Source organism: Nannospalax galili, unplaced genomic scaffold (genome assembly GCF_000622305.1).
Source record: "Nannospalax galili isolate Female #2095 unplaced genomic scaffold, S.galili_v1.0 scaffold1395, whole genome shotgun sequence".
Lineage (NCBI taxonomy): Eukaryota > Metazoa > Chordata > Mammalia > Rodentia > Spalacidae > Nannospalax > Nannospalax galili.
The window spans coordinates 504,791-518,727 of record NW_008336062.1 but is presented as its reverse complement, the minus strand read 5'-3'; the positions used below and the strand labels follow the sequence as shown (position 1 = coordinate 518,727).

The 13,937-nt window shown below is 41.0% G+C and overlaps 1 protein-coding gene across 1 annotated transcript in view; it reads right to left on the bottom strand.

Moving 5' to 3' along the window:
- The window catches only part of Cfap206 (cilia and flagella associated protein 206), a 51,494-nt gene that overhangs the window by 21,367 nt on the left and 16,190 nt on the right, over positions 1–13,937 (bottom strand). Inside the window, exons 8-11 of the mRNA XM_017797566.2 lie at positions 9,423–9,631; positions 8,908–9,027; positions 7,029–7,227; positions 3,799–3,939 (exon numbers count right to left, since the gene is read on the bottom strand). Of these exons, the coding sequence (XP_017653055.1) occupies positions 3,799–3,939; positions 7,029–7,227; positions 8,908–9,027; positions 9,423–9,631 (669 nt within the window). The remainder of the gene's footprint in view (positions 1–3,798; positions 3,940–7,028; positions 7,228–8,907; positions 9,028–9,422; positions 9,632–13,937) is intronic.

The following is a 13,937-nucleotide window of genomic DNA, read 5'->3' as shown; positions in this document are numbered from 1 at the left end:
ATAATTGATGACAATCATCCCAAGTGGGTTGGTGTGTGAATAAGACAGTTTCTAATAAATTAATAAACTCCTTAGGATTTTCAGAAAAGGGAGCATTCTGGGTTCTCCAGTTATAAAGGTCACTAAGTGGCGAATGGCTAATAGTGATGGGGCTGGTTGCCGGCCTCATCCATGAGGCCGGTGACTCTGAGGGGTAGAACAGTAAAGTCTGGACCCTTCAGTGTTGCTGCCCTTCTACTTCTAGTCCCCTGAGCCAGTCCCCCCGTGCCTGTGAAAAATCTGGTACCAGGGGTGTCGGTTCTGGAGGGGGTACCTCCTGTGGAGGAGGTGGATAAGGAGGGGGAGGAAAAATTAGACCTTCTTCTGTGCTTCCCTGTAAGACAGGGTACAGTGATGGTACTGATGGTTTGGTTTCAGGCTTAGGTGCTTTCTGGGTTGTCGTTTTCCGTTCTGCAGCTGTCAGCACCTCAGTTTTCTATAAAGGAAGAAAAGACTTGGCCCAAGGAGGGGGGATTATTAACTAAATCTCCCCAGACACTATGTATGATATTTGATCCAAGTGTCCCACATGTGGTTGAAGAATAATTTTCTCAACTGCGTTAATGACAGTGAGATTAAAGGTCCCCTCCGAGGGCCATCCCACTTTGAAAGTGAGCCATTCAGACCTGCAAAAAGTAGTTAGTTTATTCTTCCTGACAACAGAGAGGTTATGGGCTTGAGTCTTAACCTCTCCAAAATGTGCAAGAACCAGGTCCAGAGGGAGTCTGTCCCATGGCGTCCGTCTCAGTCACAGAGAAATAGACAAAGACAAAACAGAGAGCCAGAAAGACACACAGAAGGCCAAGTAGCAAATTCCCCCGCTTGTGCGAAAGAAAAACTGAAAGTAGGACAGCGGTGAACTGCCACACCCACCGTGGGAGCGACCCGCCTTGTCATTTCACAGAAATCAACAGAGTCCGGGGCCCTCCATCCCCTCTGCCGGGGTCTGGAACGTCTTCCAGACCTCTGTGGTCACAGTCATCCAGCGCGTCCACTCCAACCACTCCTCACCACACTGTTCACAAGTTTGCCTCAAGGCTCAGAACAGAAGCTAGGACACAGAAAGGCACAACTAGAAACAGAACACTTACTGGCCTGCCAGGAACCCTTCTGTTCGGGGGTCCTGGGGGTCTTGGGGATCGCGGATGAGCCCCCAAGATGTTCTGCCCAGTTCACGAGATCCCAAAGACCACCAAGGAGCTGACCAATGCAAACACACAAGGATTTTTTATTGTTACAAGCTTAATCTTGGGTCCACTCTGTCACCGACTCAGCGGATCTCAGATGTGAGACCCCTTGCTTTGGGAGACAGAGGTTTTTATAGGTTTATTTCAGCAAGTTCAGCAAGTAGGGGAGTAGGGGGTCTCCAGCCTGGTAAGCATCTGATTGGTTGCAGCCCACCGCCAAACCATAAACTGCTGGCTTCAAGAAACCTGAAAAGATATCTGAACTTTTAATATTTTCCTGTCCCTGGTTAATTGACCATTGGTGGGGGAGTTGTTCTCTAACTGTTCCATGTATACTTTTTTGTGTGTGTGGTTTTTCCTGGAACAGGGCCCAGGGCTGGGTCAGTCCCATGGAGGTTTTATCCAAGGTGGAGTCACTCAGGTCTCTCAGTGGGTCGGGCTCTGGGACTCAACCTAGGTCCTCTGCAAGGGCATATAAAAATAACTGTAAGAACTATAAAAATGAGCCATCTTTTCTACAATGCAAATTTATATATTTTAAACTGTAAAAAGATTTTGTCTCAAAAAGACAAAAAAAAGATTCTATATAGACTGTAGATTATTAAATATCCATGCATATTGTGGAAATTATTTAAAAATTATAATACTGTCATATTCATTCTTTCATTTATTCAACAGTTATTGACCCTATTCTTGGCATACAGAAGGACAAAGAGTAAATAAAGTCTCTACTTCCAACAAGTCACAAATATATCAAAAGCCAAAGAATGACCAGAGTTATGGCAATAAATAAAGCAAGCAAGCAAGTTAAATATATAGTAGGGAGAGGTTGGTGCTCTAAATTGACTAGGAAAGATTTAATAACATAAAGGAGCAAGGCATGAACTGAGGTGGTAAGGGAGCTTTCCACGCAGGAGGAGTCACAAGTGAGGTCTCTGAGTTGATAGTGGCTTAGAATGTGCAAGAGCAGCAAGAAGTGGACCTGACTAGAGTAGAGTGAGTCAGGGAGATGGCTTGGTAGACATGAGGTCATCTGAAAAGGACTGTGATGGTGCAGTATGCCACAGTACGCTTCACCTTGGGGTTTAAGCCATGTAGTCTGCACTTCCAAATGAAAGAAATGCTCCACAAAGCCTTTTGAGGTAATGTGAGCTTCTGGTGTCTAGACCATAGCATAGTAGATAGAAATAATACAGTAAACAGAAAAGAAGGGTCAGCACTAGTTAATTCAGTGAGGATTCTGAAACTCATAGCCTGGCAAGCCTTCTTTCCTACTTATCCCTCTCTTGTATTAACACGGTAGGTAGAAGCTGGACTATGTCTTTCGCCACCTCACATCCACATTTCTGGTGTGTTTGTTCCTCAGGAAAACACAAAGAGTAAGCCAATTTGTCTCTTCTCTTTAGCATGAGGAATTCCAGCAATTCTGTGACAAACAGCAAGACCCAATTGTAAAACATGGCAAAAATATCAAGGAAAAGAAATCAAGAAAAAAGGCAAAGGATGAGGCTAATGACATAAAAGCAATAGTAAGCAGGTCTGTCAAGCTGTTTTCATTGCAGCCCTAGCAGGCTTCTTCTCATTACCCCCTTCACATAGCACTTTTGGGATAAAATTTACTGCCTCTCAATGCCTGATTTATATATATAGTAGAGAAATGTTACTTGATAAAGTATTTCCTTAGAAGAATCTAACTTATAAAGGAATCCTAACTTATGTTAATGGAGTATAACTACAAAGTTAAAGGGAATATTTTAAGTGACCATATCAGTTGTGTTTTTTTTCAGTAATTATTTTAAAAGGCAGTATTTTTAGTACTGTCTGGACTCTTTTCAATGCATATGAAGCAGCACCTTTCCATGACACTACAGAGCCCCTATTATACAATATTGGCTGAGTGTCCTTAAGCTGAAATGTGAAATGCTCCAAAATCTGAAACATTTAGAGTACCTTCAGGATGCCACAAGCAGAAAATTCACATGCTAGGTCAAGAGTGAGTATACTAGCTGGGTGTGGTGGCATACACCTTACAGGCAGAGGCAGGGGGAATCCCTGTGAGATCAAGGCCAGCCTGATCTAATGCAGGGAGTTCCAAGCCAGCTGGGGCAATAGGGAAACCCTGTCTCAAAAGGACCACACACACAAAAACAAAAACAAAAAACATGTGAGTATACTAAAAAATAGTGTATAAAATTACCTTAGGCTTTATGCATAAGATATCTAAGAAATACAAATGGATTTTGTGTTTAGACTTGGAGTTCCCATCCTTAATATATCTCATTCCTAAAAGACCCACATTGGAAAACACCTCTGCTTCAAAGCATTTGGATAAGGGACAATCAGCCTGTTACACCTCCCACCACTTACTTCTTAATAGTCTTCTGTGAATCTACCAGATTATACTGTAAACACCTTTAAGATGAAGACATTATCTGGATCATCTCCATATCTCCTTTCCTAGTTCACCATGTGAATCCATAGTTTGAAAACATGACTAATGGGTGCAATGAACACCCAGTATGAAATAAACACCAGGACAAAGGACAATGTTATTCCCAACAACACAATATACCTGGAAGGAGAAGACCATCTGTTGCAGCAAATGTGTAGCCACAAAATCCCCGATACTGAATTAGCAGTTTATCAAAATTTGCTGTTGTTTCTGGAAAAAGCCATTCCAATTTTCTGAAATCTGCCAACTGTACTCTTTCTTCTAAAATGAAAGAGGACAGGAAAAGTTTTTAATTCCTTGAGAAAATAAAATTTCCTATATAAGTCAGAAGATAATTCTAAACATCAACTTTTTATTGTCTATAATTTTTCTGACTGCAAAATTTCCCTTGATTACATACAAAATCAGACTTACACTAGAGAACGTTCCAAACAGGAAAAAAAAAAAAAAATCAAGGAAATGTCTTTTACTAACATGGTTTTGACTACAAGATATACAGTTTTTAAAAATTTTCTTCATTTTTATTTTATGTGTTATGCCTGGTGCTTGTGGAGGTTATAAGTTGTCAGAGTCCCTGGAACTGGACTTACAGGCAGCTGTGAAGAGCCATGTGGGTGCTAGGAACTGAACTTGGGTCCTCTGTACCAAAAACACACTCTCTGAGCATACTGAGTCACCTTTCCAGCCCCTGTTCTTTAGACTTTTTGTCTCGTTTTATTTTTCGGTTTTTGAAACAGGGTCTCAGTATGTAGCCCTGGATGGCCTCAGACTCAGAGACCCACCTGCCTTTGCCTCCCAAGTGCTGAGTATAAAGCCTCAGTTCCCAGCACCCACATGGCAACTAACAACTGTCCACAACTCCAGTTCCAGGAGATCCAATGCCCTCTTCAGGCCTCTGTGGGCATTGTACAACCTGGGTGCACTTACATACATGCAGGTTAAATACTCAATACACATAAAAATTTTAAAAATATATGTTCACGGGCTGGAGAGATGGCTCAGTGGTTAAGAACAGCATTTGTTCTTGCAGAAGACCCGGGTTCAAATCCCAGCACCCACATGGCAGCTAACAACTGTCCATAACTCCAGTCCCAGGGGATCCGACAACCTCTTCTGACTTCCATGGGCACTGCATGACATGGGTGGTACACTTACCTACATGCAGGAAATACACACATACACATAAATAATAAATAAAATTAAAAATATATGTTCATGAAAAATTGTTCTCCAAGATTCCTAGCTTTTAAAATCACTTGTATTATTTTTATGCCTGATTCTACACCCAGAGACAACCAAATGACCTTGTGTCTACAACTAAAAGTAAATGTGTAACTTGGAGAAAACAAATCTGTCTTACCCTGATATATTCAAGGTCTCCAACAATGATAAACTGTGGCTAGTGTAAGTTAAAGTCTTTCAGAGAATATTGACTCTCCCAATTCACTGAAGAATGACAATAAAATGTTCCAGTGAGGAAAAAAATTCTAACTCTGGTGGGAAATCAATCTAAGATTTTTAAAAAATTTAAAACCTTTATTAACAGGTGCTTGCAGTTTGTTGACTTTTTTGAAAAAAAGCAAGTTGTAAACTTTTTAATTTTTTTATTTTATGTGTATGTGTGTATTGTCTTCATGTAGGTAAGTGTATCCATGTTGTGCAATGCCCACGGAGGTCAGAAGAGGCTGTCGGATCCCCTGGGACTGGAGTTATGGACAATTGTTAGCTGCCATGTGGGTGCTGAGATTCGAGCCTGGGTCTTCGGCAAGAACAGTCAGTGTTCTTAACCACTGAGCCATCTCTCCAGCCCCGTAAACTTTTATTACAAATTAAAAATGAAGTTCTTAAAAATCTCGACTTGACCAGATATAAAACAACTTAAAAATCTTTAAAAGTGTATTGAGAAAAACCAGGCTTTAAAAAAAAAAGTGTTTGTCATTACCAAAAAGAGACATCTTTAGGTAAAAATAATAAAATCTCCATGCTGCATAGACAATGCAGATAGTTCTAGTATATATGGTCAACAGGCAAAAAAGCAAGCACTTAAGGTCTTCAACTCCAATCTTTTGTTCATTTCTCATTGCTGGAATTTCATATTCATTTCTTCTTGTTGGATGACTAAACCAGATGATGGTAAAGAAACTGTCTTGACAATGTAGCGGAACTGAATACTCATTGTTGAAGTTACTTTAACTTTCCAATTTCATTTAATATGTGCTTAGACATGCTGTTTTAATGAAGTGAACAAACTTCACTAGAAGTAGTAAAAACTTAGACTAAGAGGACAGTTTTTAGTATCTGACTTAGTTTTCAGTTTTTATAGCTCCTAATAATTTAAGAAAGGGATCATTGCTACATTGTTATTTTCAAGTTTTACCAAAATAGAATTTAAAAAAGCAAGCAGTAATTTATCCAATTTAATTTTTCTAGGAAAAACATTCATTTTACTAATAAGTTCCAGACTATACTTTGACATTTCTCATAAATTTTAAATTCTCTTTTAACTAAGAAAGAAAAGACCAAAATAGTAAAAAGGTGATACAGATAGCCCCTCCATAAGAATCAATGCATTTCTCAGAGGGCCTAAATTAGCTAAATTAATTTTATAAGGCCAAAATGAATTGGTTTATAAATCTCAATTTGACTCTAAGTAGACATTGAGCAAATAACATTCTGTGAAAAGAAAAGAGATTGGGGCTGGAGTGATGGCTCATCAGTTAGAAGCACTACTTGCTTTTGCAGAAGACCCCAATTTGGTACCCAGCACCCACATGACAGTTCACAGCCATCCATAACTTGAATTCCAGGGGACCCAATAACCTGTTTTAGCTTCTGTGGGCACTTCACACATGTGATGCACTTGCATACATGCAGGATAAATACATTAATTTTTTTTAAAAGAAGAGCTTTATTTGCAACAAATACAATTTGCAAGAATTTTCTCAATGTATTAACCACAAAACCACTGATCTTACAACAGATATGCATATACACTCAAAACCATTGTTCACCAAGACATGAAGAACATTAAGAATGATTACTGTGGAACCATTTTCCATACTTGTGTTTTCCACTTTCTTTTTGAGACAGGGTCCCATGTAGCCCAGATTGGACTCAAGCCCACTGTGTAGCCTAAGCTTGTCTCAAACTCCTGATCTTCCTGCCTCTACCTCCCATAAGCTGAGACTTACAGGTGTGTCCCACCATGTCTGGTTTTCTCTGTATATTCTGTAATGAATGTCTGTCTTTTCTAATTATAAAGGTAGCTCTAATTTGAAAATTTTAAAGCAACGCGAGATTTAAACAATAGATAACTTTTAAAGGAGGAGATAATGTTTGATTTCCATTACCCATGTGTTCTTTAATTCTACACAGATCAGTTTTCACAGTCGCTCCATCAAGAAGATCTTTTATCACTTTCTCAGGAAAGAGAAGTTCGTGAGTGCCCAGGAATAGCTCAAGGTTAGTGGTCAAATTACTGAGGACACTAATCAAAACAGTTTCATCCTGAAAACTAACCCACAGACTGGCTAGTGCAATGAAGATGGGCTGATGGAGAGAAAAACATTGAAAAATGTAACTGTTATAGAATTATTAATCATTACATTCTTAAAATTAAATATGATTGTTATTTATAAAGAAACTCATTCCTCCATAAATCAGTCTTGTCAAGACAGTTAACAGATTCTAGATAGAAAGTCAGTAGAAAATAAACTTGTATTTTCTTTCAAGGCATTTTATTTGGTGTGACTGTTACAAAGTTAATTTACTCAAAAATTAGCCAAACTCATTTGATCTCCTAAGAAATTTTATGGATACTTAACTTCAAGAAATCAAAAGGAAATATCCTTCAAATTTAATGTTTTAAAACTAGGTATGACTCATTATAGAGTTACTTGGCCCAGTCATGTATCAAAAGAATCTGGAGGGGCTGAAGAGATGGCTCAGTGGTTAAGAGCACTGGTTGTTCTCGTAGAGGACCTGGGTTTAGTTCCCAGTATCCACATGGTGGCCAACTATCTATAACTCCAGTTCCAGGGGATCCAATGCCCTCTTCTTACCTCTGTGGGCATTCATTGCATGATGCAGGTGCACTTTAATACATGCAGGCAATATACTCATACAAACAATATAAAAGTAATAAATAAAATATTTTTAAAAGAGGAAAAAATCAGCCAGGCATGGTGGTGCACACCTTTAATCCCAGCACTTGGGAGGCAGAGGCAGGCGGATCTCTGTGAGTTCAAGGCCACCCTGGTCTACACAGTGAGTTCTACGCCAGCTGGGGCTACTGGGAGACCCTGTCTCAAAAAAAAAATATGGAAAGTATACAAATATATCTTACCGTATGTCATATGAGCTATAAGCAAAACATTTTCAGTGAGTGAAATAAAATATTTTTATTCACAATGAAGATCAACGACTTACAGAATAAATGAAAAATCAATTAGGCCTCACATATAAGTTAAATAACTTAGCTTTTTGTTTCTTGGCTTTAACATTTTATTTATTTATTTTTATTTTGTATGAATGAGTGTTTCACTGGCATGTATATGAGTGTACCTGTGCATGAAATGCCCAAGGAGGCTGAAAGAAGGCATTGGATCCACTGGAACTGGAGTTAGAGAGGATGTTAGCTGCCATGTAGGGCTGGGAACTGAACCCAAGAACTCTCTTCAAGAGGAGCCAGTGCTCTTAACTGCTGAGCCATCTTTCCAGCTAATTCTTCTTGGTTTTTAAAACCAATATTGAGAATAACTGAAGAAATTTATCAGGGTCTCCCAGATCAGGGATGTCAAATTTTTCTATAAAACAGTGCTGTTAATCAGAAAGCCAAGCAAGGTAAAGAACTGTACTCCAGCAGTTAGAAAGCACATGGACCTAAGTTCCAGGCCAACCTGGTCCACATAACAAACTCCTGCCCAGTCAGGGCTATGTAGTGAGACTCTATGCAGCTGATTACTGCTGGGTGAGGAAAAGCTGATCTTCTTGAAAGGAGAGACCCTAGATAGGCTGACTAAACCATGGTGATTGAAGTTGCTCTGAGGGACATCTTAGCACATTAACTTTACATAATAGGCCTTAATACAAATGACAGAATGTATAAACTCTGGGAGGGGGGCTCTGGAAGAGTACCAAAGGGGAAAGGGGAAGGGGGTATAAAGATGACTTGATAAAATTCACAAAAATTCTATTTAAAAAAGGTCAAAGTGGTTGACAAATACTTACAAAGACTTGTGATGTTGGGACAGCTGTCTTTGATTTTACTGTCATTTTTAATTGTTCCAGTTGAGCTGCTAACTGCTTTATCATCATTTCCACTTCTTGAGCACAAGTAATTATATCTGACTGTAAAGACAACATAGTTTTGCTACAAATATCATGTGTTAAGCCCTACCTGCTCCCAATTTTTAAGTGACAGAGATGTCATGAATGTCAACTCCCCGCCAAATAATCTGTAAAACACATGGTCTGAATTAAAAATGTTACAAATACACATGCTGCTTAATTATAGCATGTTAACAACCATACTAAGTACCAAAGAGAATCAGTAACTATAAACTTAACTTCTACCAATACATTTCCACTAAGATCACATCTAACTTTCTTGTTTCTGTTTTAATTCTTGGCCCTATCAAAGCAATGTAAACTGACAGTTCCTGAGTTTGCCTCATTCATTAATGACTGGGTTCTTAAGAGACTGCTTTACATAGAAAATGCCAGAATTTGTAGCATTAGCTCACCAAAACAATCTGAAGGAAGATCTCATACTGTCGAATATTATAGAGAGCTTCCTTTAACATGTGCGGCTCAAGTTCTTTGCTCATGGGTGTATTCTTTGTTACTTTTTCAAGGATGGCTGTGTAGCGAAATGCCTGTTCCTGGGCAATCTGAAGCTGGGACTCAATATGCTGTGTGGTTCCTGGAATTGCTTCTTGGAGAATAGCTGGCACTTTTTGTCAGGAATGAGCACCACAGGCATGAGGAAGTAAAACAAAACAAAACAAACAAAAAAATCAAAGAGGGGATCCCAGAAAGTAGTTGCATTTTAAACATTAAGTTAAATTTTTTCCAATCAAATTAATAATAATGAGACCTCCATTTCATGGGTCCCACACCATATAGAAAAGATATTGTCAGGATAGCAAAAAGTAGAGCAGATCTACTTTTCTTACTAAAATATAGAAAACTTAAAGACTAGGTAGATTGTGGTACCATGTACTGTTGACAGTGTTCCTTTGAAAGTCCACTGACCCTTCCTTCTATAAAAACAAATTTTAAAGACATTCATATGGATACTGAGACAAAACAGAGCAGTTGTAGTGGTTTGAATGAGAAAGGCTCAAATAATTTGAACACTTGGTATATGGTCCCCAGCTGGCGGCCCTGTTTGGAGAGGTCATGGAATCTTTAGGAAGTGTGGCCTAGGGGGCAGGTTTTAGAGTCCATAGCCTTGCTGTACTTCCTAGTTCACAGTCTGCTTCCTTTTTGCCACTGGAGATGTGAGCTTTCAGCCTTTGGCTTCTACTGCCATGCCTGCCGCTTGGTGCTATGCCTCTCTGCCATGATGGACTCTTATCCCTCTAGAAACATAAGCTTGGGTTGAGGATATAACTCAGCGGTTTCTCAGCACTAAAAAAGGAAGGAAGTAGAGCAGGCATGCTGGCTGGCTAGCTGGCTTACCCTGCTGCTAATATTGATCCTAGTAGTGATCAGTGATTAGATAAAAGACAGTAGCACACCTTGCCAAAGGGCCTGCAAAGTATCAAATTCCTAAGAAGTTACTTTTACTGTGTGATGGCTAATCCTGGGTGTCAAGACAGATGGGTGATGGAGAATGACAGTTGACTATCAAAAACTTAAGTAGTGACTCCAATTGCAGCTGCTGTACTAGATGTGGTTTCCTTATTCGAGCAGATTAATATGTCTCCTGGTACCTAGTATGCAGCTATTGATTTGGCAAAAGCTTTCTTCTCCATACCAGTTCATAAAGACCACCAGAAGCAATTTGCTTTCAGCTGGCAAGGCCAACAGTATACCTTTACTGTCCTGCCTCAAGGGTGTATTAACTCTCCAGCATTGTGTCATAACTTGGTTCGAAGGGATCTTGATTGCCTGACTCTTCCACAAAATATCACACTGGTCCACTATATTGATGATGTTATGCTGATTGGATCCAGTGAGCAGGAGGTAGCAGACAGTCTGGACTTGTTGGTTAAGCATATGCGCATGAGAGGATGGGAAATAAATTCAACAAAAATTCAAGGGCCTTCTACCTCAGTGAAATTTCTAGGAGTTCAGTGGTGTGGAGCCTGCAGAGACATTCCTTCTAAGGTGAAGAATAAGTTGTTGCATTTGGCCCCTCCCTCCACCAAGAAAGAAGCACAGCACTTGGTGGGCCTGTTTGGATTCTGGAGGCAGCACATTCCTCATCTGGGTGTGTTACTACAAATCATACATCAAGTGACTCAGAAGGCAACTACCTTTGAGTGGGGCCTGGAACAGCAAAGAGCCCTTCAACAGGTCCAGGCTGCTATACAAGCTGCTCTGCCCCTTGGGCCATATGATCCAGCAGACCCGATGGTGCTTGAGGTATCAGTTGCAGAAAAAGATGCTGTTTGGAGTCTGGCAGGCCCCCATAGGGGAACCACAGCGGAGGCCATCGGGATTTTGGAGTAAGGCTTTGCCTTCATCTGCAGACAACTATTCTCCCTTTGAGAGACAGCTCTTAGCCTGCTATTGGGCCTTAGTGGAAACTGAACACTTGACAACGGGCCCCCAAGTCACCATGCAACCGGAGCTGCCGATCATGAGCTGGGTGTTATCTGACCCCGGAAGCCATAAAGTAGGCCATGAACAGCAACAATCCATTATCAAACGGAAGTTGCATATACCTGATGGTGCTTGAGCAGGTCCAGAGGGCACAAGCAAGTTACTTGAAGAAGTTGCCTAAATACCTATGGCAGGTACTCCTGTTCCAATGCCTCCTGTTCTCAAGCATGTACCTGTGTTGTCATGGCGTGTGCCCTCTGATAGGTTGACTGAGGAAAAGAAGACTAGAGCCTGGTTTACAGATGGTTCTGGATGCTATGCAGGCATCACTCAGAAGTGGAAAGCTGTGGCATTACAGCCAATTCCTGGAAGAACCCTGAAGGACACTGGGGAAGGCAAGTCTTTACAATGGGCAGAACTTCGAGCAGTGCACGTGGTTGGGCATTTTGTTTGCAAGGAGAAATGTCCGGAAGTGTGAATTTATACTGATTAATGGGCTGTAGCCAGTGGTTTGGCTGGATAGTCAGAGACTTGGAAGGAGCATGAATGGAAAATTGGTGAGAAAGACATTTGGGGAAGAAGTATGTGGATAGAGCTCTCCAAATGCGCAAAGGATGGGAACATCTTCAGCTATACCTGTCATTGCTCAATGGGCCCATGAACAAAGTGGCCATGATGGCAGACATGGAGGTTGTGCATGGGCTCGACAGCATGGACTCCCACTCATGAAAGCTGACCTGGCTACAGCTGCTGCTGAGTGCCAGATCTGCCAACAGCAGAGACCAACACTGAGCCCCCGATATGGCACTGTTCCCCGTGGTGACCAGCCTGCAACCTGGTGGCAGGTTGACTACATTGGACCACTTCCATCTTGTAGGGGATTGTCGTTACAGGAACAGACACTTATTCTGGTTATGGATGTGCCTTTCCTGCACATAACGCTTCTTCCAAAACTACCATCCAGGGACTTACAGAATGCCTTATCCACCATCATGGTATTTTGTACAGCACTGCTTCTGACCAGGGAACTCACTTCACAGCCAAAGAAGTGCAACAGTGGCCAACGGTCATGGAATCCACCGGTCTTACCATGTTCCCCACCATCCTGAAGAAGCTGGCTTGATAGAACGATGGAATGGTCTCTTAAAGACAGTTACAGTGCCAATTAGGTGGCAATAGCCTGGAGGGCTAGGGCAGGGTCCTCCAGAAGGCAGTATATGCTTTGAATCAGCATCCAATATATGGTACAGTTTCTCCTATAGCCAGGATTCACAGGTCCAGGAATCAAGGGGTGGAAGTGGGAATGATTCCACTCACTATCACCCCTGGTGACCCACTAGGAAAATTTTTGCTTCTTGTACCCTCTACTTTGCACTCTACTGGCTTAGATGTTTTGGTTCCAGAGGAGGGAGTGCTTCTGCCAGGGGAGACAACAAACATTCTGTTGAACTGGAAGCTAAGACTTCCCCTTGGACCCTTGGACACTTTGGGCTTCTGATGCCCTTAAGTCAGCAGGCTAAGAAAGGAATAACGGTATTAGGAGGAGTGATTGATCCCGACTGCCAGGGGGAAATTGGACTGGTTCTCCACAATGGAGGTAATGAAGATTATATCTGGAAGTCAGAAGATTCCTTAGGGTGACTTTTGATGTTACCATGTCCTGTGATTAAGGTCAATGGGAAACTGCAACAACCCAATCCAGACAAGACAACAAATGGCCCAGACCCTTCAGGGATGAAAGTATGGGTCACTCCTCCAGGGAAAGAGCCAGGACCTGCAGAGGTGCTCACTGATGGTGGAGGAAATACAGAATGGGTCGTAAAGGAAGGTAGTTACAAATACCAACTTAGGGCACGTGACCAGTTCCAGAAACATGGATTGTAATTGGCATGAGTATTTTTGTCCTATTTGGTTAAGAATAGGCTTGTACATGTATACACATATGTTAAGCAGATACTTGAGTTATTCTTTTTTGAATGTGTAATTGAGATAAGTGGTAAGTGATTAAGTGTTGTGAACCTCTATGATTATATTGGGTTATGAGACACTAAAGGACTAAGCATTCCTCAAAGACCTTATCACCTACTCTTATATAATGCATTGTATATATAACGCAATGTATTGATCATTGTATGACGGGATAGTCATATCATGTTAGGTGAACTTATGACCTCAACATTGTTTTCATTTGAAAATTAAGCATGACATAGAGAGATGCTATTGGGTGTCAAGTTGACAAGGGGTGGACTTGTGATGGCTAATCCTGGGTGTCAACTTGACTGGATCTGGGATTAACTGAAATGAAAGAGATCTTCTTGATTGGATCATCTAAAGCCGAAAGACACACCCTAAATGTGGGTGTTACCTTCTAATGGCAGCCTGTATAAAAGGCCATGGCAGAGGAGAATGCCTGGCTTCTTGCTGCTTACCTTCTCTCTCGCTGGTGAGTTCATCTTGCTGCTGTAGACTGAAGACTAGCTGATCTT